At 35.8% G+C, this 17992-nt stretch overlaps 1 protein-coding gene across 1 annotated transcript in view; it reads left to right on the plus strand.

Moving 5' to 3' along the window:
• The window catches only part of LAMA2 (laminin subunit alpha 2), a 611116-nt gene that overhangs the window by 281892 nt on the left and 311232 nt on the right, over positions 1 to 17992 (plus strand). The window contains exons 11-12 of the mRNA XM_015137479.3: positions 5807 to 5947; positions 8483 to 8656. Of these exons, the coding sequence (XP_014992965.3) occupies positions 5807 to 5947; positions 8483 to 8656 (315 nt within the window). The remainder of the gene's footprint in view (positions 1 to 5806; positions 5948 to 8482; positions 8657 to 17992) is intronic.

Below are 17992 nucleotides of genomic sequence, written 5' to 3' on the forward strand. Positions count from 1 at the left end.
GGGAAAAGAGAACTAAAGAAAAAAAGGCAGCCATGATAAGTTTTTTGAAGCATAGGCCACAACATTGAGCTATGTTCAACAGAAATAGATGTCTAAAGCACACATTTCTTCCTAAAAGAATGAAAACTGGTTCTTGGGGAACAAAAATATCATTGATTTTATGTGAAGGCAAACATTCACATGGTGCATCTGTACATAAAATATATCTGGAGTATTAAAGCTTCATGGTGGGGATGATTATGAAAAAATGGCTATATAGGTTCTGTAGGGACATGATAATAAAAAATAGATTAAGTAGACTGAAAACACTAGTCTAAAGTGAAGTGACATGTTTTAATATCATAATATGTGAGAATATAAAAGTATTTATGTGTGGATTATTTACAATGGAAAAATGAATATTATCTATTGGGGGAACCTGCCCCCAATATTTCAATATAGGTTCTTTCTATTTTCCCTAAGTGTTGACTGGTCTGAGAAATAAAGAGAAGGAATACAAAGAGAGGAATTTTACAGCTGGGCCTCTGGGGGTGACATCACATATTGGTAGGACTGTGATGCCCACCTGAGCCACAAAACCAGCAAGTTTTTATTAAGGATTTCAAAAGGGGAAGGGGTGTACGAACAGGGAGTAGTTCACAAAGATCACATGCTTCAAAGGGCAAAAGGGAGAACAAAGATCACGTGCTTCTGAGGAAACAAGGCACAGACAAAAGCAAAGATCACAATGCAAACGGAAAAATTAGAATTACTGATGCGGATCTATGTTTAGCTGTGCATGTATTGTCTTGATAAACATCTTAAACAACAGAAAACAGGATTCGAGAGCAGAGAACTGGTCTGACCTCAAATTTACCAGGGTAGGGTTTCTTCCCCACCCTAATAAGCCTGAGGGTACTGCAGGAGATCAGGGTATATTTCAGTATTTCAGTCCTTATCTCAACCGCATAAAACAGACACTCCCAGAGCAGCCTTTATAGACCTCCCCCAAGGAATGCATTCCTTTCCCAAGGTCTTAATTATTAATATTCCTTGCAAGGAAAAGAATTCAGCGATATCTTCCCTACTTGCATGTCCATTTATAGGCTCTGCAAGAGGGAAAATATAGCTGTATTCTGCCTGACCCCACAGGCAGTCAGACCTTATAGTTGTCTTCCCTTGTTCCCTGGAAATTGCTGTTATTCCTTTCTTTTGCAAGGTGCACTGATTTCATATTGTTCAAACACACATGTTTTACAATCAATTTGTACAGTTTAACACAATAGTGGTCCTGAGGTGACATACTTTCTCAGCTTATGAAGATAACAGGATTAAGAGATTAAAGTAAGACAGGCATAAGAAATTATAAAAGTATTAATTTTGGGAACTGATATGTGTCCATATTAAAATGAAATCTTCACAATTTGTGTTTCTCTGCTGCGGCTCCAGTTGGTCCCTCAGTTCGGGGTCCCTGACTTCCTGTAACAATTATCAGTTCATATTTCATTTTATTAATATAATTGATTAGAATAATGGCATAGAAATAGCAAAAGTCGAATATTTGGTTTTAAGAAAATATGGTGATATAAGGGAATGAATATTAATCTCTAGAGTGGAAGTCTGTAGCATTCTAGAAATTACCCTGTTTTATAGGCTTTAGTGTGAAAGTTATCATTAACTATGCAAATTGAAAAGAATCACTAATGGACTCTATACAAATAAAGTGTTAAAATGAATTTATTGGATCAATAGGAGTTTCCCAGTAGGAATGCTGAGAGATTTAATACATTAGACTCCATTTTGTTTAGATTAACAGTTAAAACAACTTTAAATTTTTTTATTAAATTATGTTTTTGCAACCATTGAAGTACAAACAAAAAAAGAAAAAATTAGTTATATGTTAATAACTTTTTAAAATTCATCAGTACAAATAAGTTATAGAATTATAAAGGAACATAGAAATCTCATGATGATTAAAGTAACATTCAATCTGGAAGGTACAAGACTTTTACCATCATCATTTGGTATTTAGGGTCAATTTAGGGTCTGTGCTTTAGGTACTGAATTGGATGATGGTAATAAGGTATAATATATGGTCTGTGCCAATCTTATAAATGGCAAGAAAATAATAAAATTATGGTTTTACTGTTTGTATTTATTTATCTATTTATTTATTTCAATAAATGCCCTTTAGTAGATATTTTTACATCTGGAGACATTCTTACATCTGGAAGAGGACAGCGTGGCAGTACCCTATTTTAATCTTATGAAAATCTTGGGATACATCTTTTTTGCTCAACCCTATGGTTTTTCTGCCTTATTTTTTTCTTCAGGGGCATAGTGGACTCTGGTGATGAATTTGGTGTCAGGTCCAGAACATGTTGTCTGTATGCCTCTTACAAAAATGATTTTCTTCCACCTTGTAATATACTTATCTGAAATCAGCCTCATCAGAAAGTACATAGGGAAACTATCGTGACTCTATTTCTCCAGGTGGAAACTGTGCTAAGGGAACTATAGCAAAAAAGAAAATTCCTACTTCCTTTACTATAATCCTCTTGAGGGCATTTTTATATTCCCTCTGATATCTCATATGTCTTGTATACAGTAGTTCAGCTATAAGGTGATGAACGAATAATATAAAGAATAAAGCAACAATAAGAAATAATGTACAGAGCATTTATTCATAATTTGATATTGATATTGATAACAGAGGAAGTGAAATTATTCAAAGAGCTCAATCATAAAGCTAATGGCTCACTTGCAAGCTGGGAATCAAAAAAAATGTAAGTCCTAGAATATTCATATCAAGAAGATCTTCCAAGAATAAGCCAGGAATGCAATTAGGAGCTGACTCATGGATGACAATGGTTGATGAGTCACAAAGAAAGTTTGAAAAAGCAATGATGTCCCTGGAGACACATAGAAAGAATTGGAACTAGACTGTCAAGATCATGTATATTAACAAGCTAGTAGAAGGCGGGAAACTTTGGTCTCTGTGAAGATGTGCACAAAAGTCCCGGAACACGGTACTTCTGTGTTCGAATTGTGCTACTCTAAATTATATAAAATATACTCTGTAATGTAGTAAAGAAAGATTTCTTTAAGCCAATGTCTTACATTTTATAGACATTTTACTTGCTACTGCCAACTTAAGTGACTCAAGTATAGTTCTGTTGATTTATCTCCTAATGAACAACTGCTAATGAATGACTTACCAATTCCTAAGGAATATCTCTTAGGATGGGCTTTCTGAGGGCAGGGCCCTGGATCTCAAGTACCAAGTGAAGTTCTAGCATATAGGAAGTATTAAATGCAAGACTGAGTATCCCTATCCAAAATGCTTGAGGCCAGAAATGTTTCAGATTTTTTATTTTTTCAGATTTTGGAATATTTGCAGAATACATACTGGCTGATCATTCCTAATCAGAAAATCCAAAATCTGAAATGCTCCAATGAGCATTCCTTTTGAGCATCATATAGGTGCCCCCAAAGTTTCAAATTTTGAAACATTTCAGATTTGGGATTTTCTGATTAGGGATGCTCAACCTGCACATTTGTCTTGAAAAATAAATAATGAATGAACCTCCAACTTTTAAAATGAATTCTTGTTCCCAATGTCTTTGCTAACATCAGTCTCTCATTCTGTCTATGTCCATAAGTTGAATTTTTAAACCATGCTTCAAGGATCGGGTCAAACTCCACTCCTGTTTTAAAGCTTCCTTAAGCCTTATAGCAGAAATTAGTGCTTCCTCTATGTGCCCATAATTTAATTCATTTCTCAGATGCACTTACCATATTCCACCCTGCATTATAGTTGATTGTGAGTATATCTTTTTACCCAACTAGATATTGGATTTTAAGGACAAAGACCTTGACTTATTTATCTTCAGAGTGCCTAGAATTCCTACCCTAATATGTTGCTTCAGGTTATTAAATAAAATTGAATATGAAATTATTTAATCATATTTTTTCAAGGTCATTTTACTAGGCTAAAATGGAACTAAGGAAAATGTAGCTAGTGTCTGCAAATTTCTCATTGTTGAACTTAGTCTGAATCTCAGAATAGTGGCATTATAAGCTTTCAAATTAGAGTAAATGAAAAGTAGATTAGACCAAGCGCATAAGAACACAGTGTACAGAACAGCTGTACTGTGTCCTCAACGGAATAAACTAAATCATAATTACAGATATGTTTCATCTTTCTTGCCTTTATACTCTTTTGAAGATGCTCTCAACTTTAGTGCTTTGGGGATTTATTTGTCACTATAAGTCTGAAATTAGTTTGATTAGTTTTGCTGATATCTATCATTTCAAAATGTCTGAAATCTGCCTTAAAAAGTAAGCTGGCAAAAATCTTATGGCAGTGCTTAGTAAGGTTCCCACATAGAAGTGGCTGAGTTTGTAAATGAGTCATAATAATTCAGTATCAAAAAGTTAATTTAAGACAAATTATTCTCTTGGATATAAGGAGGACCGCTTTCTTTATTCTTAAAATTTTCTCCTTATTTCTTCATGCTATTTTACTCTTCTCTTCTGATTTTCCATATATGTTCTCAGATTTTATCATCCCTATCTTCTGCTCAATCTGGGTTTGTTTAAAGATGTTTTTATTAAGCTCGCACTCTGTGTATAGCACTTTTCTATGCATGAAAAACATGACAGCCAAGAGATTTATTTGAACTTAGTAAATTTGATGAAGCTAATGCTCAATGCTGTACCAGGAGCCATGTTATTTTCTCAGACTATAAAGATAAGTAAGACAGAGTTTCTACCCCTGAATAGATTATGGTAGATAGCTAGAGAGAACAATCTTTGAACAATGCTTTTTTGTGGTTGTGATAGGGTAATGTATAAAGGGCTATGAAAACTACATTGAGAGAGAAGTTAGTTGTCCATGGGAATTTATTAAAAAGCCTCAGAACTGATAATAAGGGAATTCAAGGAAGAAGGGAAATGTAGAGAAAATGTGTATGTAGGGAATATTACAAATCTGTTTCCTGGAAAGCAGGATGCCTTCGTTTAGAAGTATTAGTCAAGATTAACTGCTCTTTAAATTGAGAGATTACATCCTTCCCTGTTTATCATTATAGGGTCAGCTTTCACTGGCCTAGTCCACATTTTAGGCTCAACTGTATACAAATAATTTTTCAGTGTACTGAAAGTAGGATTAATGAAACCAGTCTGGAGAGCAGTCACAGAATGAGAATAGTTCTTTCCCATAGTATCACTATGTGACTAACTGATTGTTCTGATGTGTTACAGAAAACACTGTAAACAGTTAACCAGGAGAAAACTTTGCTACCTTTCTACTTTATCTAATCTTTACCCCAGTTTCTCTACCTGTCAAGTTCCTATGCTTGCCTCAAATGTACATATTTTTAATCTGAAATGTGAAAAGTATTTATAACTGGTGTGATATCAATGTTCTATTATACATCCATGTATTAATGTCTTTAATTTTACCATAAAATTAAATGAAGTACCTCAATAACAGAACAGTGAACCTAACTGGCCCCATTTTAGTCTAATTCATTCCTGCACAGGTATTTATCATGACATTTACTCTACACTCAACCTACGTGAAGATCAAAATAGTCACTTTTACGAGAGATTTGCATCCAGTAATCTTTCTCACCCGTGTAATTAGAATGGATATGGCTTAATATAGAGCTTTCGAGCAGATTTTTAAAAATATCATTATACTTTAAATATAGTTGAGAGGGTAAAATGAAGAATGTACAGTTAATATTTTCCTATACAGACATGGACACAGCTCATAATGTTGAAGGATACCTCTGTTGCTGATACATCTCTTTATTTTCAGGAGAATGTTGAAGGAGGAGACTGTAGTCGTTGCAAATCCGGCTTCTTCAATTTGCAAGAGGATAATTGGAAAGGCTGCGATGAGTGTTTCTGTTCAGGTGTTTCAAACAGATGTCAGAGTTCCTACTGGACCTATGGCAAAGTAAGCAAGCACCATTTGGTTCTGTTTGCTGCCCCATCAGCCTTCTTTGTTGCTTTCATTGTGGTTCCTTTGTAAGAAATTTTTACATACTTTTTTCTGATAGTGAACTTCTACATGAAGTTACATGAAGAAGTAATGGAATTTTCTTCAAATGCTATTCTGTATTTTTGCTCAAAGCCTTTGAGGTTGTATTTGTAATATTGTGTAGACTGGAATTTCTTAGAATAGGTAGACATTGTCTTTTTAGTGTTCATGATTACTCTATGAAACAGTAATGCAATTAAGGTTTGAACTCCAAGGGTGCATGATTTAAGAGAGAAAACACGACATTGTGATATGAATTATAGTTTCCATTTACTAGTATGTTTGTATGCAAGTTGAGAAAAACTCTTTATCATCTATATACATAATACATATTATCCACCAACCCTTTAGTTACTATTTGATGTTGCCTAGGCTCTTTCATTATTAAAAGGGGACATTAAATATAGACAATACCTTCATTCTGAGTTGGCTTGAAAAACTATTAAACTATTTAATAGCAACTGAAATTTTCTTTCTTTCTTTCTTTTTTTTTTTTTGAGATGGAGTCGTGCTCTGTTGCCCAGGCTGGAGTGCAGTGGCGCAATCTCGGCTCACTGCAAGCTCTAGTTCCCGGGTTCACACCATTCTCCTGCCTCAGCCTCCCAAAAAGCTGGGACTACAGGCGCCCGCCACCACGCCCGGCTAATTTTTTGTATGTTTTAGTAGAGACGGGGTTTCACCATGTTAGCCAGGATGGTCTCGATCTCCTGACCTCGTGATCCACCTGCCTCGGACTCCCAAAGTACTGGGATTACAGATGTGAGCCACCGTGCCCGGCCTAAAAATTTTCTTTGTTTAACATGAATGTCTTTACTTTTCTGACTTCATTGCCTACACTACTTACTGCCTTTTCAACTCTGTGCAGACAGCATGTTGTCTCCCTATACAGAAGAGTGTCAGAGGAAAATGGGACTTTCTGGGAATTTTACACAGCCTATGTGGCTGGACTTAAGAGTGTAGAATGGTAGGAAATGGGCTAGAGAGAGAGAGAAATCTAGAGAGGGGAATGAGAAGCTAGAACTGATAGGGTTGAATATGCTACGAATTTGAGATATTTTACTTGGAGTGTCATTGAAGAATTTTAAGCTAAGGACTGACATTATCAGAGTTGTGTTTTATAAAGACTGCTATTTAGATAAACTATTTCCTAAACACTTCTTCCTTTCAACTTTAATCAGCGGACTAATCCTGAACAGAGCTATCAAATATTTTCTCTGCCTGCAGTGCTTTTAAGTCAAACCTCATATTATGAAATATTATCTATACTTTATCAACTATATTGCTTTCAGAGCAGACTTCAAACAATCAAGCACAGATGGACATCTAGTCTAACTTCCTCATTTTGTTTACAAAGTCCCACCACACCCTCCAGACTACTCCACTGACAGATCAAAGTTTCATAGCCAGCCAAGGGGCAGAGCTGGTACTCAAGCTTTGATCATCAGATGCTAGAGACACAGAATCCCACTCAACTGTCTTAGAATGCCTCAAGGGTGACGTTAGAAAGGGAAGAAGAGCAAGGAATATATTACTTATTGTCCAGTAAGTCAACAGGTTGTACCTGGTTTCTATTTCTCATTTAACCAAAGAAATCTCAGTGATTTCACAGCTTTGGGATAAGCAGAGTCAAATAATCTATGAAGAAAGTTTTAAAAATATTTCATCCACATAGAGTCACCCTTAGCATTCTGCTTCCCATCACCCACAACATGAAGCAGCTCATGCATGTCTAGTAGGTTCCTGATAGCTTGTACCCTAAGCCCTCAGTAATCAGTGTTTTGTCCTGACTGGGTAGGATGCTTTAAATTAGACATGTAGCTCTGGGCCTGAACTTGGCTGGAGCATAAAGATGTAAAAACAAATCATTATGCATTCCCTGATTCCTCCTTTAAGGTTCCTTCCATTTCTGGGTCAGGGATCGAGGCTGTGGGTCCCCACAGAACTTCTGACCCTGTTTGAAGGAATACATACAGTATTGCGAGGTGTTGTCATAGTAACAGGCCGGTGGGTTCAAACATCCTTAAGGCTCAAAGTAGAAATTTTTCTAAAAGCAACAAGAAATTACTAGTGGAGTAAAAAATATGGAACTGAAAGTCCAACTGTTTGATTAAGTGTATGTTATAACCGTTGTATGACTTTGAGTGAGTTTCTATGTTTAAGAAAGTGGTATTTGGAACGACAATCTTTTAAAAAGCATAAGTTCAATGAAAACAGATTATTATAGAATACCTTGGAAACTCCTAGAAACGTCGAGGAAAAAAATAAACAATGGAAACCTACATGAGTACATATGTCTAATGATATTCATAATGCTCATGTTTTTTTTAAATGTTTGTAGTTTTGTGTTTTTTTTTTTTTAATTTCCAAAAGTAGACATGACCAGGAACATGAAAGAAAATGAAGCTTAGAGATATTTTTTTAAAATTAATGATGACGTGTGTTTTCTCTAAGATACAAGATATGAGTGGCTGGTATCTGACTGACCTTTCTGGCCGCATTCGAGTGGCTCCCCAGCAGGACGACTCGGACTCACCTCAGCAGATCAGCATCAGTAACGCGGAGGCCCGGCAAGCCCTGCCGCACAGCTACTACTGGAGCGCACCGGCTTCCTATCTGGGAAACAAAGTAAGTCCACGCTTGATTCCCACTATTCTGCTTTAACTGACTGATGGTGAGAATGGGTTTTAGTTGGTAATTCTTTTAGAGAAAAACAAAATTAAATACACACTGGGCTGGATTGCCAGAACCAGCTAAATCACATTGAGTTGGGCGTCTCTTCCATGTTGCACAAGACCTTAACCAGCCATGACATCCCTAATATCCAACTTTGTATAGTTGATGTTCTATGTAAACTTTTTGAATGGGCAAATAAATTAATGAAGCCTCTAGGGTATTTTGTAAAGCAAATTACAGCTATTGGAAGAAACTGTGTTGTGCTTATGTGAAAAGAACTGTTTTCTGGAGTTGTTTATGGTGGGATACTTACTGAAGGTTTTCTCATCTGTTTCTATTCCATTACAAAACTGATACTCAAGAGATTTACTTTTCCTTCTACCTGATATGAATGTTAATTGGAAAAGAAATGTATTACATAACTAATTAAATGCTTGCCAGGAGGCTTATGTAAACAACATATTTCCTGGAGCTCAGACAGAAACTACCCTAAAAGTGCCAGATTGGAAGCACATGTTTGTTTTAAAGCCCACACATACGTAAAAACATACACAGATAAACAAATGTAGCAGCCTCAGACATACAGGCTTATTTTTTTCTGTTGTGGATTATGTCTATCTAGATAGATATCTTGGGGTTTAGAATTTTAGTTTATCTTGCCTAATACTTCGTTGGAAATAAAATTTGGTGACTTCTTTATAAACGTGAATACTTGCTTGTTATGTGAAAGTTAATACCTTCTCAGCTGATAGTTAAAATACCTGATCACACCAGAAGCTGTGATGGGAAAATCCCTTCGTGAATTGATGCTGTTTAAGCCTAGTTTACACCTAACAAAATATAGCATTATTTATGAAGAAATCGTCATTGATTAAGCAAATAAAAGTATGTTTATAGTCAGTGGTTTTCTTGCATGGCATGTGAGTATTGAAATAGAAAAACTTAGTATCTCATATGCTACTCAGTGAATGGGAACTTGTGGTGTTGGCTGGTTGAAACATTTTTAACTCATGGCCGTTTTCTTATTTTTAACAGACCTCTAAATGCTATTACAAAAAGTGTGTAAATGTCTAAAACACATTTTCAATGAACATGTATTCTAAGAGACAGCGTATGTTGCATAAAATTCAATAGCTGTAATAAAAATCAAATTAAACTTCTATTTGCAAGGCCCTTTACATCAAGAAGTCATTTTATTCTATTCTATTTAGGAAACTCTGGTATTCCCAAAAAGAACAAAATAGCATGTAGGACTTGAATTTCCCACTGCTTAAAATTGCCAAAAAAAATATAAAAATGTACTGTCAATTTTTTTTAAAAAAAACTACTCTGAGGAGTTCCAAGAAGAGCCTTAGGTCAAAATTGGATGAATTTCAAAGGTCTTATTTCTTATATGATGGCAACACTTATTTAAAGTAGCTTAAAATAGAAATATTCTTTACCAGATTTTCCATCCTTTCTTCTTTGGTCATATGCATTTTTTTTCTGTTGGCTGACAATCAAACTGACAGAAGGAAAGCAAGCAAATGGAATATTCGATAGAATCAGAACAAAGAATTTGGACATCCCATTAGTAGTTGTTGGTTCCCGAAGATAACTTCCCTTATCCTGGTTGAAATGTTTCTTTCTTATAACCCACAATGAAGCTCTTCATATTCCCCTACCAATCATTTTCACATCAAAACGCTGTTCTTGCCTGTGCTGCCGTTTCCATTCGTTGAACAAAATAACAGTAACAGGGTGTACAAATTGTTTGAATACGGAGGACATTTTTAATGTAACGTGAAGCCCTTGGTGGTTTACTCTCAGGCATCTCAGTATAAATGAAACAATTTGCCTTAATAACTGAACCATATAAATTTTTGATACTACAATAATACTGCAAGCTCTCAGAAATTACCACAGTACATCTTAACTGTCATGTCACATCACGTAAATTATAGTCATGATGACATGCTTAGCTTGGTTGATTTAATATCTTGCTAAGGAAATGGAAAATTGTAGGGCCTTGTCGGTAAATTCAATAAAGCCACTTTTCTAAATAGCTGAAACTAAAATCTTTTTCTTTTCTTTTTTTTTTTTTTTTTAAAACGGAGTCTCGCTCTGTCGCTCAGGCTGGAGTGCAGTGGCAAGATCTCGGTTCCCTGCAAGCTCCGCCTCCCGGGTTCACACCATTCTCCTGTCTCAGCCTCCCTAGTAGCTGGGACTACAGGTGCCCGCCACCACGCCCAGCTAATTTTTTTTTGTATTTTTAGTAGAGATGGGGTTTCACCATGTTAGCCAGGATGGTCTCGATCTCCTGACCTCGTGACCCACCTGCCTCGGCATCCCAAAGTGCTGGAATTACAGGTATGAGACACCACACCCAGCTGAGGCTGAATTCTTTACCAGTAATTGCTGTTCGAATCAGAACCATTGCCAGAATCTGACAGAAATAGCATATCAAGATACAAATGCATCTGCTTAAATGTTGAATTTTATTTACATCCATGACCGAGAGGCTATGGTACATAATCCTTCCTCTGCTTTTTTAGTGTTATTTCCTAATTGGAAAAAATTATGAGATGCTATTAGCTTTTCCTAAATATTTATATACAGACTTTCAAACATTTTCCAAGTTGCTTGATTATAAGCCTTCTTCTAACAGAAGGGAGATATGGTGTGCGTGTTCTCTTATAATGGAGATGCCACATGCCGTTATTCTTTTTTTAGGAGCCTAATCCCAAATAATAAAAGTGTGCTGACATGGGACACACTTTTGCTCACATGGGTATCTGCCTGGTTGTAATAAAACTCAAGAATACTAGCCAATTTAGCAAAGGAGTACCTTGTATCCTGTGAAACATTTTTCACATTTTTACTCTTTTGGAATAACGAAGTATAAGTAAGTGATTATAAGTGCATGTGTGGATAATGGATGAGGCCTAGGAAAATTTAGCACATTTTTATACTTTCTATTTTTGAAATTCCCACAATCTCAGCTAGGAATTGTTCCTCAATTTTTTTCCCCTATGTACCAGTGAAGATTTGGCACAACTGGCAGAATAAAGTGTTAATTTTTCCCCGCCTTATTCTTGATAGTCAAAGAGAATTAAATCAGGCACCCACAGGGCTATCCCAGGTGCATTTCACAAAATGCTTGGCAAATGTTAATGCTTGGTTTTAGAGCATTTGTTTAAGCAACCAGGCAGCAGTGGAAAGAGCTAGAGGACAAAGAATCCTGCTGGTTTGCTGCAGGCTACAGCTATTCAGAAACAGTTTGGGAATTTCAGAGTTGGGATAATTTACTGCCTTAGTAAACTAAGTGCTACTGGAACATTGTGACAGTCATTTACTTAAGGTTACCCTAGTGGTCTGAAATAGTTAATGCAGCTTCCAAAAGCAATTCTCTTTGCATCTGTAAGTTCTGAGAGAAGCTAGCTTGGCTTGTCTACTGTTCCTGTATTACCATTAAGGTTTGAAATTCTGTCTCTGAACATTATTAAATTAATCTTATATGATTTGTTCTTCACCCAAACATGCTTATTTTCTACAGCATTATGCTGTCTTTCTGTTTCTAGCTTAGAGAAGCCTTTAAATTTTTTCATGTAGTTGCCAAGAATACCTACAGCCTAGTTTAAGATGCACATTAGGAGAGTCTGCTGACATAGTAGCACCTGGCTTCTAAAAGTAATCTCTGGTAAATTCTTTTGTTGTTCTTGCTTGACTTTCAGTTTTGTTTCACAGATCGCAAATTAAAGCCATAGATTTGAAGAAGGAAATTGATATTTGAGATATATAGGACAGGGTAGATCTTATCACATAAAAGAAGCTCAACAAGTACTATGTAATTGATGCTACATGCTTAACACAAACAAAATTCTAAGAATTTTTTTTTTTTTGGATTGGTCAGAAATGCCCATTGAGTTAGATTTGTGTGAGTTGAAAGATGAATTCTGTCTTGCTTTACAAAATAATTAAAAACTCACTAACAAATATGTTCCACTCTCCTTTCATATTTGTGACATCTTCCTTCATAGTCCTCAAAATTATTCAACAGTGAACTTCAAACCCCTCCTCCCCATCCATAATTTCCTCCTATTTAGATCTTGGATTAAGTGGGTTAGTTAAGAAGATCATTATGCAAGTGAAGAATGGCATGGCTATAAAAGCAAACAGGATAAATCAACTATGGTTGATTTTTATTCCATAAATCAGATCCCATCAAGACTGACTTGGCAATGGAGTAGAACCAGGAAGAAGGTTTGCTGCCTAAAATAAACTGAATTAATTTGTAAACCAAAAATAAAATTCTAAGCCCCCTGACCAAATGAACCGCCATCTTGGCCAAGGGAATCCCAAAGACACCTGAAAATCCCAAATAAACCTGAACATCATGGAAAGGGATGGTTACACATTCCTCATTATACGATGCTCCCTTTGGAGTTTAGACACAAGAGATTTTAAAACTGACTAGACAGACGCTTTACAGCAGCAAGATACCAAATTCCAACCTCACTCTGGTATAGCATAACATAACAGAAAGGAGACCCTAAAAGAAATCAAAGTATTTTATACCAAAATATATTTCTTTGACATATGAAATGGCCTTGCAAAGCTGTCTCTTGGGGAAATTTGCATTCTATAGAGAATCTCCTGCCCTTACTAAGTCTTTTCTGGAGAGTCGGATACCTTTTAAGGTCTGGTGAGAGACATTCACCATCAGCCTGCTACTTTAGCCTACTACCTGGAGGCTTCATCTACCTGACAAGGACCATGGCTTCCACAATCAACCCTCTTAACTCAAGCTGACATCAACTCTTCAGGCATAATTTTACTCTTTTGACCAATTGCCAGTCAGAAAACCTTTGAATCCATCAATGACTTGAAAGCCCCTACCTCGCTTCGAGATGTCCTACCTGTCTGGGCCGAACCAGTGTATAACTTACATGTATTGGTGTATGTCTTTACCTGCAACTTTTGTCTCCCTAAAATATATAAAGCCAAGCTGTAACCCAATCATCTTGGGCGCATATTCTCAGGACCTACTGAAGCTGTGTCACAGGCCATGGTCCTTAACCTTGACAAATAAACCTCTAAACTGAGACCTGTCTCTGATGCTTTTTGGTTTGTAAATTGTTAAGGATAAATAAGAAAATAAGTATTAAAAAACAAAAAAATCAAGGACTGATTTATTTCCCATAGCTATGATAGAATCTGCTATGTAAAACTAGCACAAATGCAAGAGCTCAAGGTCAAACATAGAAATCTCTGTCTTACCTACCCTTGTCATAACATTCTCTTGACATTTTTCCTAATTAAATTTATAAAGCACTAGTTCTCACATTACAAATTTTTATATAAAAAGCATTTTAATCTTCACATGCATTCTATTTACAGTGTTTTCCATTTTGTTTACAATTCATCAGCTGAATGAATACTAGATAGGAAAATGTTCCATTTGATAAAAACTCATGAGAAAAACAAAATAGCTTACTTAACAGTAATTTCAGTGAGGGTTGATGTGTGATGTGGTTGGCAACAAAACTTACATGATCTAGGGCTACATTGGCAGGAATTTACTGGTCAGGACAAAGGAGGTAGTGTTTGTGCAGATTGTGCACAAAACACATGTCACCCAAAATATTTACCTTACTTGTGAATTTCTCTTTTTATCTTTGTTAATATACATGACCCAAGTCATCAGCTAATAAACCAAGAAATCCAAATTAAGAAGAAATAGAGCCAGGATTACTGTCCAGATGTGTCTATAGCCTCTTCCAATTAAGCATTTTTTTCAATCAGTTAAGTTTATGAGTTCTTGCAGGGCATTGATCTTTGGAATAGAGATACTGAAGCAGCTTATTCAAAAGAAAGCATAAGAAAGGGAACAACAAAGATATGAATTTGTATAAATACAAATGAATGAGATGAATAACAAATGTCAATAGAAAGAACACAAATCCACCAACTTTTTAAAATGGTATCAAAGCTCTGGCAAGATTAATCAAGCAAAAAGTGGGTGAAGCGCACATAAACAATTTTAGAAATGTAAAAATGGACGTAACTGCAATTACTTCAAAAATAAACAAATAAGGAAGTATCAGAAAATAAATTAAGAGTATTATGAAAATTTACACACAATAAATTAGAATACAATTTAGAAAAAGGAATATCTTTCTAGGAAAATGCAACTTAATAAAACTGACTCAAAGGAAAAAAATCTATAATGTCAGATAAACATTAAAGTAATTGAATCAGCAGTGCAATAAACCATCCAATGAAGTTAATTCCAAGCCTATTTGTTTGCAAGTAAGTTCAATCAAAACTCAAAATTTTTTTTAAATGCAAAATTATACAAACTTTCCAGAGAATGGAACAACTGGGACCTGCTCTTCAAGTAATTTTATGTGACTTGATATAAAATCTTGACAAGAGGACTATGAAAAAGAAAACCCCTACCCAAAGCCACTCATGAATATGGATGAAAATATCCTAAATAAAACATTAACAAGCCAAATCCATCAGTTTATAAAAATAGGCTAAATTGGCTAAGTGGATTTTATCATCGGTGTTTAAGGTTACTTTCAAATTAGAAAACGGGTTTAAGTAGTTCACCATATTGACTGATTAAAAGAGAAAAAAATCAATTATCTCAATAGATGCAGAAAAAGAAATGGGTAAAATTAATTAAACATTCTTCATGTCTGAAAAATTTTGAAAACTAGAGTTGAAAAAGCACTTTAACTGATGAAGGCTACCTACATAAAAATCAATAGCAAGTATCTTACTTAATATAAAATCTTTAAAGTATTGTTTAAGATCACAAACATGAAACAGTTGTCACTATCACGACTTGCATTTAACATTGTGCTAGAAGATCTGGACAGTGCAGTAGATAGGAAATAAAATATATAGGAATCGGAAAGGAAGAAATAAAACTCACGTGTAGATGATATAATTAACTGCTTTGTAAAATCAAAAGAATCTACAGACAATTCTTAATCAGTGAGTCAATAAGGGGACTATATGCAAAAGTAATATACAAAAGTCAATCATATTTCTTTATATCAACACTTTACAAAAATAATTTTTAAGAAGCCATGTGTAATAGCAATAAATATAAATAGTACCAAGGATTAAATTTGTAGGGAAAAGCCAATGGCCAAGAATAATCAATTCTAAGCAGGGCACGATGGCTCGCGTCTGTAATCCCAGCACTTTGGGAGGCCAAGGCAGGTGGATCACCAGAGGTCAGAAGTTCAAGACCACCCTGGTCAACATGGCAAAACCCTGTCTCTACTAAAAATACAAAAATTACCCAGGTGTGTTGACAGGTGCCTGTAATCCCAGCTACTCAGGAGGCTGAGGCAAGATAATCGCTTGAACTCAGGAGGCAGAGGCTGCAGTGAGCCAAGATCGGGCCACTGCACTCCTGCCTGGGGCGTCAAGAGAGACTCTCCCTACCAAAAAAAAAAAAAAAAAAAAAAAAAGGACATGTATATATACATATATATAGAAATTCTAAAGGAAAGAGGTGGGTCTTTTTGGAAAGTGATTGTCATGAGGGTTCTAATCTCCATGAGTAGAGTTAATGCCCTTGTAAAAATCTTATCTGATATAAAGAGTTAGGATTTACTTTAAAAGATATAATGATTAAGGCAAAATGTTATTAGTGTGAAAATAAACCAATGGAACTGAAAAAATAGCCCATAGACATTGCATACATATATGAATACTTAATTTTTAATGAAATAAGCATTGCAGATCAATGACAATAGGATAGACCCTATACAGTAAATGGTCTGGTACCACTGATTATCTAGAGAAAAAATTAAAATTTCTGCATCTTTACTCCACATTATACATAAAAATAAACTCCCCTTGAAACAAATCATAAATGTTCAAAAATTATGCTAAAAACAAGCGTTTATAAAGACAACACATTGGATTTCTGCTCCTGACCATAACTGAATAATAGTGTCTAGATTTCCTTATCTGCCTTAAACAACAAGAAAACCTGAGGGGGAAATAATGTGGAACAACAGTTTTTAGACACCGTTCCACAGATAGCATAAAACTGTGATCTCTGAAAAAGAGAAACAAATGAGGTGAGGTTTACAGTTGCCCCAAGATTATTGCCTGGGGACTGTCTCCAGGGTGAAGTGCATTGGTGTATTGAGAAAAAAGCCAAACATAGCCTGGCCTTGTGAAATGGAAAGACAGAGGTTAGGGTTCATGGAGGCCCAGGCAGCTAGCATTTGTGAGGCAGCATACAAGGGAAGAGGGACCTGACCTATACAGAGAGAGAGGAGGAGAGAGCTGCAGATACCTGTAAAGAGAATCTAGAGTACTGAGTTGTAAGTATGTGAGAGAATACCTAAGGGTAATGGAAGAATCACTAAAAAGTAGTAAGAGAAACAATTCCTGAGCTGATACAGGGCTGGTAATAGTTTACTTTCCTACCACCCAACGTGGAATGCCTTCATAACAGGGACTAAATTAGCTCCAAACTGTAAGCTACTCTAGGTTCACCCCAACAAATCTTAAAAACAAGCCTTTAAATAAGTCAACTTATTTCAAATAAATTAACTACATGCCAGAACAAAGTCCAATAATATTTAATTACAACAAAATCCAGCACTCAACAATGCAAACTTCATGATGTCTGGCATCAAATCAAAAATTACCAGGTACATAAACAAGCACAGCATATAAACCACAACCAGGAGGAAAATCAATCAATGGAAACAGAATCCCAAATGGCAAGAAAATCATGTCAAGATATATCAGAATCAAATTATTAAAAAGACAGATAACTGGAAAATTTGTAAAAGCAGCCAGAGAAAAAAATAACATTGCCAGACATGGTGGCTCATGCCTGTAATCCCACCACTTTGGGAGGCCACGGTAGGTGGATCATGAGGTCAGGAGTCCAAGACCAGCCTGGCTAATATGGTGAAACCCCATCTCTACCAAAAATACAAAAATTAGCTGGGCGTGGTGTGCACACCTGTAGTCCCAGCTGCTCGGAAGGCTGAGGCAGGAGAATCACTTGAACCTGGGAGGCAGTGGTTGCAGTAGGCCAAGATCACGCCACTATACTCCAGCCTAGGCAAAAGAGCGAGACTCCGTCAAAAAAAAAAAAAAAAAGAACGAAAAGAAAAAAAATAAATAACAGGTACAGAGGAACAAAGATAAGGAAGAGCAGTCTCTTGTGAGGCATGATATGCTATGGTCTGAATGTTGGTGTCCTCCTAAAACTTATATGCTGGAACCTAATGCCTAATGTGATAGTATTAAGAGGTG

The sequence above is a fragment of the Macaca mulatta genome, chromosome 4 (assembly GCF_049350105.2).
Source record: "Macaca mulatta isolate MMU2019108-1 chromosome 4, T2T-MMU8v2.0, whole genome shotgun sequence".
Classification (NCBI taxonomy): Eukaryota; Metazoa; Chordata; class Mammalia; order Primates; family Cercopithecidae; genus Macaca; species Macaca mulatta.